Source organism: Muscardinus avellanarius, assembly GCF_963383645.1.
Source record: "Muscardinus avellanarius genome assembly, chromosome: 16".
NCBI classification, from domain to species: domain Eukaryota; kingdom Metazoa; phylum Chordata; class Mammalia; order Rodentia; family Gliridae; genus Muscardinus; species Muscardinus avellanarius.
In genome coordinates this window covers 32993941-33015092 of record NC_137802.1, presented here as the reverse complement: position 1 = coordinate 33015092, position 21152 = coordinate 32993941, and the positions used below count along the sequence as shown (strand labels likewise).

At 37.2% G+C, this 21152-nt stretch overlaps 1 protein-coding gene across 2 annotated transcripts in view; it reads right to left on the bottom strand.

Moving 5' to 3' along the window:
• Positions 1-21152, bottom strand: part of ACACA (acetyl-CoA carboxylase alpha) — a gene marked incomplete at both ends in the record, with an annotated part of 343744 nt that overhangs the window by 107906 nt on the left and 214686 nt on the right. For both annotated transcript variants that reach the window (XM_080712598.1, XM_080712599.1), the window contains 6 exons: positions 2691-2837; positions 4909-5064; positions 11862-12065; positions 14828-14983; positions 16199-16414; positions 17554-17595. In XM_080712598.1, the coding sequence (XP_080568724.1) occupies positions 2691-2837; positions 4909-5064; positions 11862-12065; positions 14828-14983; positions 16199-16414; positions 17554-17595 (921 nt within the window). The remainder of the gene's footprint in view (positions 1-2690; positions 2838-4908; positions 5065-11861; positions 12066-14827; positions 14984-16198; positions 16415-17553; positions 17596-21152) is intronic.

Sequence of the window (21152 nt, the reverse complement as noted above, 5' to 3'; positions counted from 1 at the left end):
ACATTAAAAAAAAAATACCCGGCTTAGAGCAACATTAAAAAAAAAAAAAAATACTTAAAATGGCCAGGTGTGGTGGCGCATGCTTGTAATCCCGTTTGGGAGGTGGAGCCAGGAGGATCATGCTGGTTTGAAGCCAGCCTTGCTGGCTTAAGAGACCTTTTTTCCAAATAAAAAAATAGGTCTGGTAGTGTAGCCCGGAGGTAGAAGGGTTTCCAGGAACCCCAGTACCACCAAAAATTAAATAAATAAATAAATAAATAAAATACTGAAAATGAAAGCAATCTGCTTAATATCTCCAGTGGTTTAACAAGCCTGTTTATGGTGAATACCCAGATAGAAAAGATTCTAAGGAATAAGAATTAACTACAAGTTATATTTAAGGTTGAAATAAAAAAAAAATATATATATATATATTTTTTTTTAACAGTACTGGGGATGGAACCCAGGGGCATTCTACCTCCGAGCTACAACCCCAGACCTATTTTTTATTCTTTATTTTGAAACAGGGTCTCACTGAGTTGCCAAGGGCCTCACTAAGTAGCTGAGGCTGTCCAAGAACTGTGATCCTCCTGTCTTAGCCTTCCGAATGCTGGGATTGCAAGCGTTTGCCACCATGCCCAGCTAACATCTGTATTTTTACACTTGTGTTTTTATCATTGTAATAACTGTACATTAGATATATAGGGTTTTTTTGTTTGTTTGTTTTTTTGGTGGTACTGGGGTGGAACCCAGGGGCTTTCTATCTCCAGGCTACACTCCCAGACCTATTTTATATTGTATTTGGAAACAGGGTCTCACTAAGTTGCTGAGAGCCTCACTTAGCTGAGGCTGGCTTCAAACCTGTGCGATTCCCGTCTCAGCCTCCCAAGCACGGGGATTACAAGCATGCGCCAGAACACCCGGCTTAGATGTATACTTATAATCAGAAGAATATTAACAAATGAAGGAAGATACTCAACAGAGTATGACTTTGCATCATTATTAACATATCACTAAATGAGAAAGGATTAAAAAACTAGAAAATGTGTTCTTGGATAACTATCAAAAAATGGGATTTCTGTTACAACTTAGTGAAACTCTTTTTCAAAATAAAGAATAAAAAATAGGGCTGGGGGTGTTGTAGCTCTGAGGTAAAATGTCCCTGAATTCTATCGACAGTTCTACACACACACAAAAAAAAGTTTTCTGTTCTTTTATTATTATTTTTTTTAATATTTGACTTTTTGCAGCACTGGGGATTGAACCCAGGAACATCCTACCACTGAGCCACACACCAAGTTCTACTTTTTTCTTTATTTTGTAACAGGATCTCGCTAAGTTGCAGAGGGCTCACTAAGTGGCTGAGGCAAGGCTGCGAACCTGTGATCCTCCTGTCTCAGCCTCCCAAGTACTTGGATTACAAATGCATGCCACCACACCAGGCTCTTCTTTTATGTTTAAACTCCTTACTGTGATTGAGCCCCCTTAAGAATATATTTATCATGCTCATGACAGCTATTAGATCAAATGGGCTGAGCAAGCCAGTCATAGTGGCACATGCTTATAATCCAAGTATTTGGTAGGCTGAGACAGGAGGAGCGCAGTTCTTGGACAGCCTCAGCTACTTAGTGAGGCCCTTTGCAACTCAGTGAGATCCTGTTTCAAAACAAAGAATAAAAAATAGGTCTGGGGCTGTAGCTCAGAGGTAGAATGCCCCTGGGTTTCATCCTCAGTACTGCAAAGAAAAACCAACAACAACAACAAAAAAGAGCTGAGCATGACAAAAATACTAAAAAATGCATAATTAGTATGCAAGTAAGGAAACAAATAAAAATTAAGAAAAATAATACTTTAAGTGTTTTTATTATAAAAAAAACTCAAGCATATACAAAATAGAGAAAATAATTTATTCTCATGTATCTGCCACCTACCTTCAATTATCAACTCATGACCAGTCTTATTCCATCTATACTCATACCTGCATTCCTCATTATTTTGAAGCAAATCTTAAACATCAGATCATTTATACTTTTAGTACATATGTTGCTATACTACCTTTTTTTTTTTTTTTTTTTTTGGCACTGGGGAGTGAGCCCAGGGGTATTCTACCTTGAAGATACACCCCAGCCCTTTTTATTTTTTGTTTTGGAACAGGTTCACACTAGGTTACTGAAAGTCTCATTAAATTGCTGAAGCTGCAATCCTCCTGCCTCAGCCTCCCAAGTACTGGGAATACAGGCATGCACTGCTATCCCAGTTTACAATATTCTTTATAAAAAAATCAAAATTGTAACATCATTATCACACTTAATTTAATGACAACTCTTTAAAATATATTCAATCTTCTCTCATTAAACAACTCTACCAAGAATACTACATTGCATGTCACTTGGCTTTTTTTTTGTGTGTGTGTGTGTGGGTCTGGAGATGGAACCCAGGGGCATTCTACCTCTGAGCTACACCCCCTGCCCTATTTTGTATTCTTTATTTTGAAACAGGGTCTCATTAAGTTGTGGAAGGCCTCACTAAGTAGCTGAGGCTGTCCGTGAATTCGCATTCCTCTTGTCTCAAACTCCCAAATGCTGGGATTACAAGCATGCGCCACCACGCCCGGCTTCACTTGGCTCTTAATATATATAATGACCACCTCTAAGGAAGGCTAGTAATTGTGGGCACAGAGATAGAAAGGCAGAGAGGTTTCTGGTACTTACCTCATTTCCTCCTGGAAGCCTGTTCATGTGGACCAGCTGACCTTGATCATCCAATACTAGTTCAGTATAAGTCAGCATGTCAGAAGGCAGAGGGGGAGATGGAAGGAATGCTTGAGTAGCCATAGACTCCCAGAGTTTGATCAGGGACTAGTGGAAGAGAGAAGTTTGATTAGTCAGTGACGACACTTCAGTATGGATAAAAATAATTATTAAGATTTGGTAAGTCTGGTTTTGTTTTTTCCAAGAGTTCTTCAGAGAGTCTAAACAAATTCTCAGCTCCCATTCTCAGTACAGATTTGTATTTATATAATATTTTTTGTTGGTGGTGGTATTGGGGTTCCTGGAAACCCTTCTACCTCCAGGCTACACTCCCACACCTATTTTTTATATTTTTTAAATTTGGAAACAGGGTCTCCTAAGCTGGTGAGGCTGGCTTTGAACCTGCGCCCTCCTGTCTCCACCTCCCAAGCATGGGGATTACAAGCGTGTGCCACCACGCCTGGCATTAAATAATATTTTTATATGGCAAAAGTCAGGCACTTTTTCAACAAAGTCAGACTACTGAGTAAGTCTGAATCTGCACTAGAATTAACAAACACAAAAAAACCTAACACTATCCCAGGAATATTAAAATAAAAACTTAGTAAGCAGGATTAAATCCTTCTGAAGAAGGGGGAGGGCAATTCTTGAAGAAACCTGGTAATAGAAGAACAGCCACAAAATCAAGACATGACACTCAGCTAATACAAAGACAACCCAGAAAAGCCAGAGAAGGTTTTTAACTAGAGATTCAAGGAAGAATCTTCTTTCTACTATTTTTCATAACTATAGGCTCCTAAAAAGAAATTAGCTAAGAGTTGTATAACTTCTCAGAATTGTGCAGATCAATTCTGCTGAAATTTGTGAAAACAGACACAACTATTCATTTAAAAACCAATATGATTTGGACTGGGATGTAGCTCAGTAGCAAAGCGCTTGCCTGGCAAGTGCACCGTCCTGGGTTTGATCCCCAGTCCAAAGAGAAAAGAAAAAAAAAAAAAAGACCCCTTTAAAAACCATTATGATTTTCATTTCCAGCTTCCTATATAAATATAACAGATCCTTTAGGAAGTGAGTTCTAGTTAAGTTCTTTCTTTATTTGCCTCAAAGCAAGAACTAAAGCACAAATGACTCATAGAGACCTACCTGTCCTAATCATTGTGTTTATTTCTATTATATAGGATGAAATTTTTATTTATAGCACTGAAGTGGGAAACAGAACCAACATGGTTTTCAGGCTAACAGTGCTCTAAGAAGGGATATACTGAGGGTAGCTATGTTTCAAGAGATAAAACTTGTAAGCAAATGGTTACATAAAGGTAATCTCTTGAATTTGTGAATAATACAGAAATTATAGATAGGCTATTATTTGCCAAGTCTACAAATATTACTTTTATTAAAATTCAAATGTGGTAATACTGGTAGTACTAAGAGACTTGGAAAAAATCCTATATTCATAGATTTTTTTTAAAGATGAATTCAGTATTCTTTTGATACCTTATTCTTTATCTGCTGCATTTTCTGCTGGTGATATACTTTTCTTGCCTTCTATTGATGGAAGAAAAATCTACAGCATAGAGGTGATTCACCATACAGATCAAAGGAATTTATTTTCATATAGAGGATGAAATTCATAATGTCATATTTTCTCATGCTAGTTTTTATTCAGCTATAATAAATCTCCTACAAAAGAACTTATACTTAAAACTATACCATGCAGTCTATATCCATTTATCTATGCTATCTATATTGATTCACATCATATTAGCCTAGGCTATCAGCTAGAGCCCTGGGTAATCTTGGAAAATACAAAAATGAGAACTAGAGTTTCATCCCCTTTTTTAATAATCCTAATTTGACTATAGACCTAGGAAATATATATATGTAATTCCTGACACAGGTCTTTTGTAAACCACCACCACAGGCATGTGGTCTTGGTTTACTCTCCTCTACTCAAGAAAGAGTCTACTCTCACCACTCCTTTTGTTAATTCATAAAGAACATCTAATATTAGAGTTGGCAGTCACTAAATCTCAAATGAAACATAAATGAGAATAGTGTCAGGATATTTCCTGCCCTTTGGCAGTGCCCTTTTTTAGTCAAAGCTCCATCTGATGAAAATTCGGAGAAGCTGCTTCCTTGGAACATGTCAAGACCCCTACCCCTTAGCCAACTTTACCTGTCGAAACATCTCTGGGATATCATATATATATGTTGTCCCTAAGGATTGGGCCTGAAATCTCTTTGATTGGAGTAAGTCTTTGGTCACATATGGAGTATTGATTAACATCCCATGCAGTGGTCCCTGTTTGTCTCCATAAGCCTGAAACATAATCTGTAGGGAAAAAAGAATGGCATAGGGAGTTAAGAGACAGAGGGGAAAATATATAAGATACCCTAGATTTTTTTTTTTTCTTTCCAACAAATGCTATTCCTTGAAAAATATTTTTAATGGACTGAGTAGCTGAGACATGTCTCTCAACATCAGGTATTTGGTGTTCTTACCTTTCTACAGGTTAACCAACTCCCAAACACTGATGTGTAGGTAGTCCTACACCATAAGCTGTTCCTACTTTCGGATTAGTTGAAATTAACAAGAAAGCACAGTGTAAATTCCACATTTCAGACATAAATGGATGATAACTGTCTTCTAAAGTAACTTGAATTTCATGTGATCAGAAATATATCAACTAGTACAAGCAATTTTAGTATTTAGGTTGAGAAACAGCTATGCACTAAAATAATTCTTGTTCTAAGGCCAGATCAAAGCTCTACCAATTCATTGTACTTTAGTCCACGTGACCAGAAAGTACTTTATAAGTAATATCAGCTGTAGAAAAGCTCCAAAGATTTCTGACATAAGTGAATTTCAAACCAGGTGTGGTGGCACACACCTATATTCCCACAACTTGGGAAGCTGAGACAGGATTGCAAGTTTGAGGCCAGCCTCAGCAACTTAGCAAGACCATTTCAAAATAAAAAACTAGGTATATAGTTCAATAGTAGAGCACCCCTGGGTTCAATCCTCAGTACTGAAAAAAAAAAATGGATTTTATCCATCCATCCATCCATCCATCTAGTTAGTTAATTTTATCAGCAAAAGATAGTCTATAGTAAAATAATTATATTTTATTAAGTTACATATTAAACTACATATATAATTTCTCTCCATCATACTGCTTAAAACTAGTAACTCCTATAATACCTGTACTGTTACACAGTCAAATCACCACATCAGTTTTTAATCATTTTAGCTCAAATATTTCTAGAAGAGTACTTCATACTCTATATATTTAGCTAGTTCTATTTGCTTATGAATATTTATAAGGGACGCCATTATTTCAATTTGATTAATATTTATTGAGTTCTCAGAGGTTGTATAACACTAAACTAGGCACTTAATATATGAATAGAATACATAAAATATAGATTCCCAACCCAGTGAATACAAATGGAGATTGACATGAAAGGATATGTGTATATCTAGATATCTATTTCAGACTAGAATAAAAGCATAAGTCTTCTATTTTTTCCCCGGTATTGGGGATGAAACCCAAGGACATTCTACCTTCAAGCTACACCTCCAGCCCTACTTTTTTTTTATTCTTTATTTTGAAACAGGTCTCACTGAGTTGCAACTGGCCCAATTAGTAGCTGAGGCTGTCCTCAAACTGAGATCCTCCTGCCTCCCAAATGCTGGGATTACAAGCGTGCGCCACCACGCCCAGTTTCTACTATTAATGAATAATTTGTGGATCTGATATATAGGGATAGGAATTGAAATAAGTACCTCCCTAAACCCTGGAGATAGTTGGGCTAAGTGAATCCTTAATCCCTTAGCTCAGAGAAAGAAGAGTCTTCTGTTGACTTGTCAATCAGGTCCTGTACTAGGAAAAGCATGTCTCGGGCTTTTTGTGTGTGTGTGGGTCTAGGAACGGAATTCAGGGGTTTTCTATCTCAGAGCGACACCCCTTGCCCTATTTTTTATTCTTTATATTGAAACAGGGTCTCACTAAGTTGTGGAGGGCCTCACTAAGTAGCTGAGGCTGTCTGTGAACCGCGATCCTCCTGTCTCAGACTCCTGAATGCTGGGATTACAATCCTGTGACACCATGCCCGGCTTGTCTGGGGCTGTTTAAAGGCCCACAGATGAGTTCCTGGTCTTCTTCCACAAGACCAATGGGAAAAGTCACCATGTGGGAGAAAGATTTATAATGCCTTAGAAACAGTAAAATTTTAAGAGTTTCTAAGTGTTAAAAAAAAGGCAAGGGTACTGTATAAGACTAGATTCAGAGGAGTTGGGCCAAATCAAAACAAGAAAAAGAAGTAAAAACAGCACATTCTTGAAACTACATTTCTTGTCTAGTAATAGAGACAAAACCTGTGGCTATAGGGTTTGAGATACAGTTATAAGCTCTGGGATGACAGTAGGTTGGTTATAGTTAAGCAACACAATTGTGCACTGAGGGAGAGGGCTGGGAAAAGCCATCTGTGTACATATATTGCATCTGGGAATTTAAAATAGTAAAACCACTTTGGCAAACAAGAAGTCAGTTTATTCTAATGTTAAGTTTCCATTTACTATGAACCAGCAACTATATCCTTATGTATTATATATGTATCCAAGAGAAATTAAAATATATTTATATAAAGATTTAAAAATAAATGTTCATAGCAGTTTTATGGCCATAAGTAGATTTCATACATCTCTCTAGGTAATTAATATCTAGATAGCCCAGACTGGAAATAAAACATTAATTGTCCATCAACAGGTGATAAATGGATATGAAAATTTTTACAAATCAAAAAATGGAATACTACTTAGCAACAAAAAGGAATATACTCATAATCCATGTAATACGAGTGAATCTCAAAAAATATGTTCAGCACAAAACGTCATATGCAAAATATTGTGTATTGATTTCACTTATATAAAATTCTATAATTTCATATTATAAAACAAATCTATAATGACAGAAATCAGATCAGTGGTTACCTGAGACTGGGGCTGGTGCTTTACCTTTGTAAATTAAATGAAAGAACTCATGTTAGGATGGGTAACAGTATGTTCTCTAACATGACTGTGATGGCACTTACATAGGTATATATAATTGTCAGAAAGAATTGAATTATACATAAAAATTAGTTAATTATATGTAAATTATACCTCAGTAAAGGTAATGTTAGAGTGCTATTTTCCCTTACATTACACATTGGAAATCAATTTACTTATGCAATGAGTTACTCAAATCTCTCTACTCTGATTGTCTGATCTCATTATGCATTGCAGTCTATACCACAAAAACTATGCAAAGAAAATGAAACTCAAAACAATCAACTTTGCCCCTTATTGGGAGAATGTAGAAAGGATGTGCTAGGGCAGGAGGTTCAGAGTAACATACAGTAATTGAAGCCTCTGAATAACCAGCTACCTATGTTAGTTTCATTTTAGAACTGATAAAATGTATGTTTTACAAGTTCCTGAAAATATGTATACATTTTCTATATCACACATCTTTCACCAGAGGCCACCAAAAGAGCCTCTGTTAGCCAGGCACAGTGGTGTACATCTGTAATTCCAGCTACCTGGGAGGCTGAGACAGGAAGATCACCAGTTTAAAGACAGCCTGAGCTAGACTTTGTCTCAAAAAAGGGTAAGGGGGGGCCGGGCGTGGTGGCGCACACTTGTAATCCCCGCGCTTGGGAGGCAGAGACAGGAGGATGTGCAGGTTCGAAGCCAGCCGCGCACGCTGGCTTAGGAGACCCTGTTTCCAAATAAAAATGTAAAAAAATAGGTCTGGGAGTGTAGCCTGGAGGTAGAAGGGCTTCCAGGAACCCCAGTACCACCAAAAAAAAAAAAAAAAAAAAAAGAGGGTAAGGGGAATATAATTGAGTAGTAAGTGGTCATGGATTCAAACACCAGTACTGAATAAAAAGACAAGGGGGTGACTCTCTTGGAAAACAATCTCTGGCTGACATAATCCGCTTCTGTAGAAGAAAGTACTTATTCTCTTTTATTTTGGTATTGGTGATTGAACACAGGGGCATTCTACTTCTAAGCTATACCTCCAGCCTTTAAAATACTTTTTTTGGTAAGAAAGAAACAGGATCTTACTGGGTTGCTGAGAGTCTTGCTAAGGCTGTCCTTGAATCTGTGATCCTCCTGTCTCAGCCTCCCAAGTATTGGGATCACAGGTGTGTGCCACCATACCGGCTTACAATATTTATTTTATAATGGCATATATAATACCACAGAGAAATAAATTACTTATCTTCTTTCACTGTGATGTAAATTTCTTGAGTAGATACCACTTTTCAGCTTAGTCTTTATAGTGTCTGACACTACACACAGTCAGGAAATACTAAATGAATGAACAAATGAATGAATGAATGACATAGTTCTGTATTATTTTGAATTCATATTAGGACTCACTAAAGAAAGGGAAAAAAAAGTCAAAGGTAGTGATACATACCCATAATCCTATTTTGTCTCAAAATAAAAAATAAAAAGGGATATAAATATAGGTCAGTAGTAAAGTACCTCTGGATCCACTTGCCAGTACTGAGGGTAGGAGAAGGAAGAAGAAAAAGAAAGGGAAAAAACAGTAATCCTAGCCATTCAAAAAGCTGAGGCAAGATTGTTACAAGTTTAAAGCCAGCACAAACAACTTAGTAAAACCCTGTCTCAAAATAGAATAAAAAGGCCAGGCGTGGTGGCACATGTATGTAATCCCAATACTTGGGAGGTGAGGACAGGAGAACTGCAGGTTTAAGAACAGCATCAGCAATGTAGTGAGACTCTCAGCAACCAATTGAGACCCAGTTTCAAAATAAAATACAAAAAGGGCTAGTGGTATAGCTTAGAGATAAAATGCCCCTGACTTCAACCCCCAACATCATAAAAATAAATAAATAAATAAAAAGAATGGGGATATACCTCAATGATAAAGCACTTGCCTAGTGCTTCAATTCTTAGTATCACAAATTTTTTTTAAAAAGGAAAACAAAACAGCTGAGTGTGGTGGCACACGCTTGTAATCCCAGTACCTGAAACGTTGAGACAGGAAGATCACAGGTTCATGGCTAGTCTCAACAACTTAGGCCCTCAGCAAATTAGTGACATCATTTCAAAATAAAAACTAGTATAGGGCTGGGGTGTAGCTCAGAGGTAGAATGCCCCTGGGTTCCATCCCCAGCCCCAACCAAAATTAAAAAAAAAAAAAAAGGAAAAAAAGTAACATGGCAATAAGCACGAGTTGGCCCTGGGAACACAGGAACTGGGCTGGAGGCTGCTCCTTTCGTCCGATCCCACTCCCAGCCCAGGTCGTAACCAGTTCCCATGCCATAGTGGCTCTTGAATTACCAACTAAAGAGCCTAAGAAAGACCTCTTCCTTCAGGGTTTCTTAAACATATAGGACCACTGGTAAAAGGGGTTCTCCCTCAGGTTGAGGGTGGCTAGTTCATCCTTTCAGATGCCAATGAACACTTATTTTGAGCAAGGCACAGAACTAATCCCTAGTCAAAGGTATCTGTGCCTCTCATGCTCCTGTGTCACCACTAAGCAGCATAAGGGAAATCTTAGAGACTTCTAATAAAATAAAAGGGAAAAAAAGTAGTTATGAAGAACAAACATTTATCAAAAACATTAAAACCTCAAGTGGCCATCTTATTTTTCACAGGAATAGGCCTGCCTTGAAGCCATTGTAGAAGTTAATTAAAAACATCCTTGCCCATGGAAAGCTTTGACTGAAAATGTCCTTAAGGTTGTCCTGAAAAACGTCAAATGCAGCAAAAATTATTGAACAGTCTTTTCCCTGTTCACCCCTTGCACTCTTGCACACTGTTTTAACTGCTCACTTCTCAAAGGATAGATTTCTCTGGCCATCTAACTGGGAATCATAGCACAAAAGGAAAGGTCACTATAAGAACTGTCCAAACTGAGGTTCAAAAAAGTCACCTTCAAAAGACTGGCAAAATGTCTTTACTTACCTCTATTCCCAGGCTTAAAAGAACATAGATAAAAACAAAAAACACCTAATCTCTTCCTAACACCCAGATACATAGAATGAAAAGCCCTTGTTTATGAATCTGAAGCACATTCATCCTTTTATCAGAAGGAACATAATTCTGAAGTTCAGGCCAACGTCCTAAAACAATGTCCTAGTTCTAAGAAGATGTGAAAAATAGTAAAGAAACCTATATCCAATAACACAGCAGATGGCCCGAATAGTTACATAGTAATGTGGCAAAACAGATTAAAAGGGAATTTTTGTTATCACAGAATCAGTCTACTGAGTTTTTTTCCGTTTTTGCACTCTTAACTTTTTTACCTGAAAAAATGGGCTAAGGCTTACCACTTTGTTCCTATATAGGTCTCTAAGAGTGTAACTCTGAAGGAAAGAGAATATGAAAATGAAGTAACTGCAGAGCGTGGCGACGCACACTTGTAATCCCTGTACTTGGGAGGCAAAGACAGGAGGATTGCAGTTTACAGATGGCTTCAGCTACTTGGTGAGCCTTCTGAAACTTAGTGAGACCCTGCTTCAAAATAAAGAATAAAAAATATTTGCTGTGGATGTAGCTTGGAGGTAGAATACCCCTGGGTTCCATCCCCAGTACTGCAACAAACAAACAAACAAACAACCCAAAATAACATCTTGGATAAATATAATAAAATTACTGCTTAGTACTGTTCATGTTATACTCTGTTGAAATTTTTCCTTCCTTGAGACAGGAGTTGGTGACATATTCCAATAATTCTCCTTTCCTCTCTAGACAATGAATGCTCAACACTGAAAATAAGGAAGCACAAATCAGATGAGAAGACTAGATTGCTAAGGTAGCCCACATGCCCTCTACACTACAGAACTGCCTCTTGAGTTAAGTTCACTTGGCATCTGTTAGGGCTCACCAACATGTAACAAAAGGTTGAAGGTTTTATATCACCATGACTTACGCACTTCTTAAAAGGTAAATAAAGTTTTTCAATTGACACAACCATTTAATCTCAAAGAGAATAACCCTACTGGAAAGCCAATTGGGGTTTGTGAGTTTGGGGCTTCCATAACAAGGACAAGTTGCTTATCTAGGGATCAAACCAAAACTCGAGGGAGTGTGCTTGAGTACTGTACCTGTGCCGTCCTGGAGTCAGTCACTTCCTTGTATAGGCTGATGTCCAAGTAATAGCCAGACTCGTTTGTCAGGAAGAGGCGAATGGGAATTGCTTTTCCAGTTGGTGTCAGGCGAATGTTGATTTTCAGTTCCGCCTGGAGGACACGCAATTTCCACAGCCGACTTCCATAGCGCATTACCATGCTCCGCACAGATTCCTCAATCTGACACACACATCACCAAGCACAAAACTTAAATACCTTGTAACTAAGACCTGTGTCAGGTCTGCCTATCTTTGGGAAGGGAGGAATGGAAAGAAGATGCTGGTTTGTGGAGAGGTATACCACACACATTCCATAAAAAAGTGGGCAGAAAATTTCTCCCCAAACCTACTCTTACTCTAAGTAAGTCAGGGACAATTCCATGCTCATCTGGCATTTAAGTGGCTTTCTCTAACTCACAACACCCAAATCTGTACAGCTCTTTCACCTTTCCCAATTATATTCATACTCTGTATCAAAGATCTGTAATATCTAAAATTAAAAGCCACAGGATTTAAGAGAAAGCCCCAAATAAGAATAAAATCCCTAGTTAAATAGCTATTAAGTAGCATTTATATGCATGGTAGCTATGTTTCACTGCACTTACAGGACCTTAAATCAACATAGCAATTACCACCATGAGCTTTTTTCCATATAATTTTATTAAACTTTATAATATATGTCTCTTGGTAAATTGCACAAATTAAAGAAAGGCAATTAATTTGTAGGTGGTGCTACAGCATTCTCTCTAAACATTAGTGCTTTGAAGTTTGGTCATTGTCAAATCCAACTGGGATTTAAGGAGATGGGGGTAGATGTTCCTTAGCTTCTCTAAGCTTTACACCAAGGCAACATAAGACTCTTAGTTTTCAGGGTTAGGTGAGTTAGGCCTTAGAGGTGATTTCATTATTGACAAGCTAAAGCAAAACTTTTTTTCCAATGTAGCTGCAGGGAGCTAGGAATACTATCCAAAATTAATGTTTTTTAAATATCTTTCTAAAATGCTTTTTCACCTTCCTAAAAAAAAAGTCGAAATGATCTCATATCCTCCTTCTCTTGTGCTACCCTGCAGTTTGTTTCTGTACCACAGAATTTTTTTTTTTTTACCTTTTTTTTTCTTTGCGGTACTGGGGATGGAACCCAGGGGCATTCTACCTCCAAGCTACACACCCAACCCTACTTTTTATTCTTTATTTTGAAACAGGGTCTCACTGAGTTACAAAGGACCTCACTAAGCTGAAGCCATCTGCAAACCATGATCCTCCTGTCTCAGCCTCCCAAATGCTGGGATTAGAAGCGTGAGCCACCACGCCCGGCTTGTACCACAGAATTTTAAACCAGAACAGACTTCAAGGAGTTAACTTCTCTATTCTCACCCTTGCTTGCTAACCAAAATATATTTATCCATTCTTTTCTTAAAAGAACAAAAGCCAACAAATCTCTATGTACAGAAAATTGACAGCAATTTATGATTAGGAAAGCAGATGAGTGGAGGCATAGAGGCTGATGTTACAAATTCATTGAGAAAAGTTAAGCCAAATCTACAAATATATATAGAGTTATATAATGTTGAGGCTATATTCTAAGCCTCCCCCTTCATCAGTCCCAGAATGCTGGGGAGAAATTTGGCTTAAACTAGATAATGAGATTTGAGCCTTGTTCTTGACTTCCTAACAGACAAACAACCCATCATCAGCTTGGAGTTTTGAAAAAAAAAAAAAAAAAGTAGAAAACTATTTCTCCTTTTAGTCTTAGATACTGTTATGGTATGAAAGTAAAATGTCCCTCAGCCCTCAGGCTCTGAGGCAGTCATGTTTAGAGGTGGACCCTTGGAGGTGTGGCCTCTGAAGACAGGACATGTCTCACCTCCTCTTCTTGTTCTCTCTGCTTCCCTCCATCATGCCTTAAAGATCTGTAGTCCTGGCTCCTGTTTGGCAGCCAGAGTAAAATTCATATTCTCTCTCTCTCCATACATACATACATACATACATACATACATACATATATACATATACACACATACATACATACATACATATTACTAAATATACTGAAGTACGTGTGTGTGTGTGTGTGTGTGTGTGTATCCTGAAGATTTCAGTCCATCTATTTATCATTTATAACAGATAGACAGATGAAAATCTTCAGAATAATAAATCTTCCTTCCTCTAAGTTTTGTGTGTGTCAGGTGTTGAAATCCAGCAGTGAGAACATGGACTGAAATAGATACTAAGTTCAAAAAGCAAAAGCCCCTGCCTACAGCTGATCTTGAGAAAGGGAGATACTTGCTTATCATATTCAAATTCCAGAATATCATGATAGGGAAAGAACAGTCTCTCTTATAAACCTATGATAAAAAGTGAAGTATGGAATTTTCTTGTTTTCTTTCCTTAAATTATATAAAATGAGAATAGAGCTTCAGAAAAGAAAATAGACATAATACATGTGAAATTCCATATCAGCCAAACTCTGTCTTGCAAAACTACCAAAGAGAAATAGGTCAGACATTTTGAGAAGGTGCCTTAATTTGCTAAGGCCACTATGTAAGTAACATTTAGTGCACAAAAGCAATAGTTTAGCCAAAATACTTAGAAATAGCAAAATCAATTATTTGAGATAAGAAAGCCTAAGGTATAATATAAAATAGGACCACTATCAGGGAAAATATAAAACTGGTCCCAATGGAGAAAGAGAAATTTTTACACAGCATATAAATGAGCAGCAAGCAAACACTACATCACCTACAGTTCTGAGAACTGTTCTTAATGGCTATCTCAAATTTTTGACACTGTCTCAGAATCTCAGTCTTCTAAGGAGTCTGTAAATTTTAAGGTTAAAGGCTCAATCTACTGAGAAAGAGTATGTTTTCAAGACTAAGTGAGATATGCACAGTAAATCTTTGCTTGTACTTGCTAATGCTGACAGAGAAGCTATGAAAAATGTACCTTTGATGGGTCCATGATAACTGTGGGCACAAAGTTGAGAAATATGTGGTTACAGTCAGTACGGACATTTGTATTGTTAAAAGCAACTTCCAACTCATCCATGGCTTCTAAAAGCAGCCTCTCCCCTTCATTTTGTAGATATTCAAAGGAAGCTTCCTACACAGGAAGAAAATCAACAACATTTTGTGTTTTAAAAGAAGCAATAAAGAAATGGCTATTAAAATTACTTAAGTAATGCCGGGCGTGGTGGCACACGCTTGTAATCCCCGCGCTTGGGAGGCAGAGACAGGAGGATCGCGCAGGTTCGAAGCCAGCTGCGCGCGCTGGCTTAGGAGACCCTGTTTCCAAATTAAAATGTAAAAATAGGTCTGGGAGTGTAGCCCAGAGGTAGAAGGGCTTCCAGGAACCCCAGTACCACCAAAAAAAAAAAAAAAAAAAAAAAAAAAAAAAAAATTACTTAAGTAGCACTATGCCATAAATCACATGGCACCTGGTGGAAACATTACCTGCCTTTCCCTCTAGAGTCAGTCTAGTGACCACAGGCAACATGGGCAGGCAAAGGCCACATACAGATTCTCTGCTATCCCTCTCTCCTGCCTTTTAGGGTATCATTTCCTTGTATCAGGTGGAGATGCTGGGCATCCCCAGAGCTGTAACCATAATAGGATTATATTTCACATATGCCAAACATAGCTGCTTAGAAAGAAAATCTGTTTAGAAAGACTATGGCTATGGGATACAATAATAACATTCCATTAAGTCCTTTTTTTTTTTTTTTTCTTTGCGGGTCTGGGGATGGAACCCAGGGGCATTCGACCTCCGGGCTACACCCCCTGCCCTATTTTTTATTCTTTATTTTGAAACAGGGTTTCACTAAGTTGTGGAGGGCCACACTAAGTAGCTGAGGCTGTCCACAAACCGTGATCCCCCGGTCACAGCCTCCCGAATGTTGGGATTACAAGTGTGCACCACCACGCCCGGCCCATTAAGTCCTTCTATATACAGATGCTACCCATACCCATACCTCTAGACAACTTACAATAGGGTTTCTTCTTTCCTAACTTTTCTCCTTGTTCTCTATCATCACTATTTTTCTTTGTGATTTTTCTGTAAGCATGCCTTTCTTACCCTCGGGTGAGTACTATTCTGCTTCCATTGCCAAGAAATAAAGATTAAAGAAAAATAAGCCTTTATTATTTGTAATATTTACTTTTGTAAGAGAAATGACTCTCAGAGATCTGCTGATTCTTGGAGAGTAAGAAGAAAGAGAATGAGAGCCATGATTCAATCAATGTAAACATGACTGTGAACCTTGCCTGTTTCTTGGTTCTTTTCCTCAGGGATAACTTCCAATTTAAGTACAGTACCCACCTTGGTGACCAGATCAGAATGTCTGATGATTGCACGAACAAAGAACCTGTAGTCCGTCACTTCTGTGCCCACTTCTACCTTGGCTGCCCCGAGATATAGGTGCATCTTGTGATTAGCACATGGAATGGCAGTGAGGTCAAAATTTCTCATACGGTTCAGCTCTAACTGGAAAGCTAGAGCTGGCTCCAGGTGACGGTAGATACGATCCTCCTCAAACTGAGCACAAGAATCAGAGGAGAAACAGCTCACAAGAGGCAATAACATGATTATATTATGACTACATAGGTAAAAGAGATATTTGAAAAAAGAAATCTAAGCTATGATGTGTTAGTGAGTAACAAACATAAGCTCCATATAAGGATAATGCTAGAGATGACATAAGATTGGGTGCTAAGGGAAGCCCTTCTACCTCCGGGCTATACTCCCAGACCTATTTTTATATTTTTATTTGGAAACAGGGTCTCTTAAGCCAGTGCGGCTGGCTTTGAACCTGTGTGATCCTCCTGTTTCTGCCTCCCAAGCGCGGGGATTACAAGTGTGCATCACCACGCCCAGCTCCCCTTAAAGCTTTTAATATTTAGGCTTTTACAAATGGTGATGCTCTTCATTAAAAACAAAAACACCAATAAATAAGGAAAAAACTTCAATTTCCTCAGGATTCCTATAATACTTAATGTTATAATACATTTTTTTACAATTAATTACAAACTGCTTCACATTAATATCTATTTCAAAACTTGCTAATGTTATAGTCTAAAAGAGTTAAGGGCAGGACTCATGGCTTATTACTTAGGTCTCAGTACAAAGAACATAATACAAACAAACTGCACTAACTAAAAAAAGATATTTGGCTTTAAGACATACTATATCCACAGATACATAATTACATATCTATCTTTTTAAAAGTTGTGTTAGTATATTTACTATATGTTTGCTGAAAACAAATTGTTTTTCAAGAGGCATATCGGATTGAATAAAGCACAAAATATATAAGTGGGTAACAGAAAGAAAGCATAGTTTGAACTTTCATACTTTAAAGCTGAAAAACAAATGCAAATAAATAACAGTAAAATATAACTATCATAGGCAATAAGAATTATTCTACTAAGTATATTAATCATTTAATATCACATTGTTAGAATTGGTTCTTTCTTTGGGTAGCTCAGTGTTTCCTGAACCAAACTTTCTGAAGGCAGTGTACTTTAGTTCTAAGATACATTTTAAGGCAAAGGGGAACACAAGTTCAATCAGAGAAAGGAGAATGGTAAAGATAATGGCAAAGATAAGTCATTCTTGGCTTTTAAGAAAAAACAAAGAAAGTAAAGATTAATAAAATATAAGGAAACAGCCCTTACCTTATCCCTTGCTCGAAACGTGAAAAATTTAGGAAATTCTCTCTGTGTTAAAGAAGGGGGAAATATGTGTCAGTCGTTCATAAATATGGCTCTTTGGAAACAAACATATAATATAAAACAAGCATCTAGAAGACAGTGTCATAGAAAAAAAATGCTTCTTACCTATGCTTTGTAATGTAAGGTAATGTGAATGATCCTCTGGGTAACCCAATTAAAAATTTGAGAATTATCACAATACCTTAGTTTATTGTTTCCTAAGGGGGAGGGGGAACATAGTTTTTCATCTTTCAAGGGAAAATAAAAAGGATTTCCTGTGTCTCCGCACAATGTGACAAACAAACCCAATATACCTTTATTCTTCAGCCACTATAGTAATCGTTGCTGATTTCTCAAGTTTCTCCCTAAGAAACTCTTACAAGTTAAAACTAGCCAGACAGTATAGAATCTTCAGTCCATGTTTCCTGCCCTCTTACATTCATTCTAAAGTCAGTACTTTCGAGGGTTTAAATACTAACATTGGAAGACAAATGTTACAGATGCTACTTTGGTCACTACTACTCTATGTTTAAGAAAAAAAAGGGGGCGGAACTAGTAAACTTGTAATCATTAGGTCTTATTGCTCTTTTGCAAGCATTGCACAAGGAAGCAACCAATTTACTAGAACCTTATTAATTAACAAAGATGAATTCAATTAGCCAAGTTCATTAGTTTCTGAAATTTAACTTAACACCAAATACCCGTTTTTCGGATGGGAAGCTCTACTGGCAGTGTTGGAATCAAGTCATTACTATTTGCCTCTATAGGAGGTTTCATTAGGCATTTTCTTCATTATGAGTGCAATATAATCAAATATTGATTGGTACAAGGCACAGAGACCTAGACTAGCTACCTACATATCCTTCAATGGGCTTGAGGAACCATGAAGGAAAGGTGGACTAACAATCTTCTAGGTGGCAGGCATTCTTGTCTGTTGCCCCATTGAATGCTTGCAACAATTTCTCAAGGGAGGTAGTATGACCTTAATTTTAGAGATGAGCAAGTTGTGGCTCAAGTGTAACAGAGTCCTACCCAAGGTTCACAGAGCTAAAATAATAATAATAAACAGGGGTCTCTTTAATGCCCTAATGCCAGAGCCCATGTCCTTTCACCTCTCAGGTCATTATCTTTCTATTCTTCTTATAATACAAATTTCCTACTTAGAGGTTTTCTCTTCATGAGACAAAAAATAAAATGAAAATAAAAAAGAGAAATTAAGACATCAAGGAAAAAGATAAAACCAAATGAATCAAGCAAAATGCATGCTGAAAAATTGTGGTTTATGATTTACTAAAAACATCTGGAATACTTTCCGTAGGCATTACATCTCACCTTTACCTTGCACAGTTAATATATCATTTTATATTTTCTCTGCTATTTTAACTGTAAAACTGAATTTAACATACTTCTGGGAGTGCATTTACCAGGCTCAGGGAAATACTGTGTCCAGACTTGGGTCTTTCAAAGCCCTTTGAAAGTAGATTTTATATAGGACTGATCTTTTACTAATAATATTTTGTTCTAAATAATTCTCTGATGCACTACCCTCCACCTGCCTCAATGATAATGAAACACATGGAGATAACTTCAAGGTTAAGTAAGAAGACATTCAGCTGAGTTAACAGTAGATTTCATGCTCATGGATTTATATAATCTAGTTTTGGTTTTATTTTGAGAAGTCTAGAAGTATTACCTAAAAAGTAACATATGTCAAAAAGAAAACAAAATCTTTCCATAAAACTCTCTGAAAGTCAAAGAAAAAGAATACATTTTTAACCATATACATTTCTATTGTGCCTGAGCTATTAACAGCTAATTAATTAAAACATTTATTTATAAAACTTTTTTTGGGGGGTAGTACTGGGGATGGAACCCTTCTACCTCTGGGCTACACTCCCAGACCTATTTTATATTTTTTTATTTGGAAACAGGGTCTCTTAAGCCAGCACGGCTGGCTTCGAACCTGTGCAATTCTCCTGTCTCCGCCTCCCAAGTGCGGGGATTACAAATGTGCGCCACCACGCCCGGCTTATTATATTATTCAATCATACATAGTGTATCATTTTCCTTCAAAAACAAAACCATCTTCCTCAAAAAAAAAAAAAACCCACAAAACACAAAAATGCTTTTTTTTTCACCAAGCCAATTCAAAATATATTTACTAACTAGCAGACATGAAAAGCAAACAATCTGAATGAAAACTCCTTTATTACAAATAATGAAAGAGACTAATTCTTGGTGAATAAACTATCTGTAGGTGACAAGAGTGAATACCAACCAACAACTTAAAAAATCACTTTCAGCTAGGTGTGGTGGTGCATGCTTGTATTCCCAGTACTTAGGAGACTGAGACTCCTAGGAGGAACACAGGTTTATAACCAGCTTCAGCTACTTAGTGAGGCCCTCTGCAACCTAGTGAGACCCTGTTTCCAAATAAAAAATAAAATAGGACTGAGGATATATCTCGGAGATAGAAGGCCTCTGGGTTCCACCCCTAGTAACCTCCCCTCTACACACCAAAATAAGTAAAATAAAAATCACTTTCATGAACATTCAAAACAGAAGATGGCAAGTACTTCTGTGCAATGGGAAAGCAGGACTATCAAGCAAGTGTTTGGGAGATCAGAAGTCTGAAGATTTTTATTAGAAAACCACTCGGAAAAATCCCAGAGACTCACAGGAAACACAAAAAAGAAATACAAAAATCCAATCTTATGGTTTTAACTAATTCCTTCATCTAACATCATCTTCATGCTGCCAATTTTTCCACTAACAACATTCATGCTTATTCTATCACTAATTTAATTGCTTTCCAGGCATCCGACTAGTGTTATGGGCAAATATCATAATTGAATGTACACAAAGAAAAACCCTCTTAGTGTTCTGGTACCAAAAACCAAAAGAATGCAACATTTCTTAGGAAGAAATTATACCCCTGCTGTGTTCTAATCAGCCAACCATCATCAAGACAATCAAAATAATTTGCCTAAATTAGCCAATCAAGACACCCTGCAAATCAGAGAATGTGAAAACCTGCAACAGAAAACATCATAGCTGATTATGATACTAATAATTGTGTTAAAAACCTAATGAGATGAAGAAATTGGGAGCTTGCTGCTACAATTCTCTTTTACCTCAACATGCTGAGAACTAATTATATAGACTGTAATTAAAACAAAAACCCAAACCAAACATTCTAAAAACTAATAGTTGGTCAACTAGCAAAGAGAATTACCTTAGCAAAAAAAAAAGTAAAGAGAAGAAAAAGACAAAGACACTGAACTATGAATCATAACTGTCCATGATAGTGAGCTCTTCCCTAGAGGTGCAAATAATCCAAAATATTTAATTGGAAAGTGAAAGTCATGAGACTACAACTATCTCTTAGGAGATAAATAAAAGTTAAAAAATCTCATTTTCTGTGCATCTTGGTGTATGCTTGTAATCCTCATACTAGGGTCGTGGAGACAGGAAAGATCGTAGTTTCCCACCCAGCCTCAGCTACTTAGTGAGGCCCTCTGCAACTTAGTGAGACTCCATTTCAAAATAAAGAATAAAAGTAA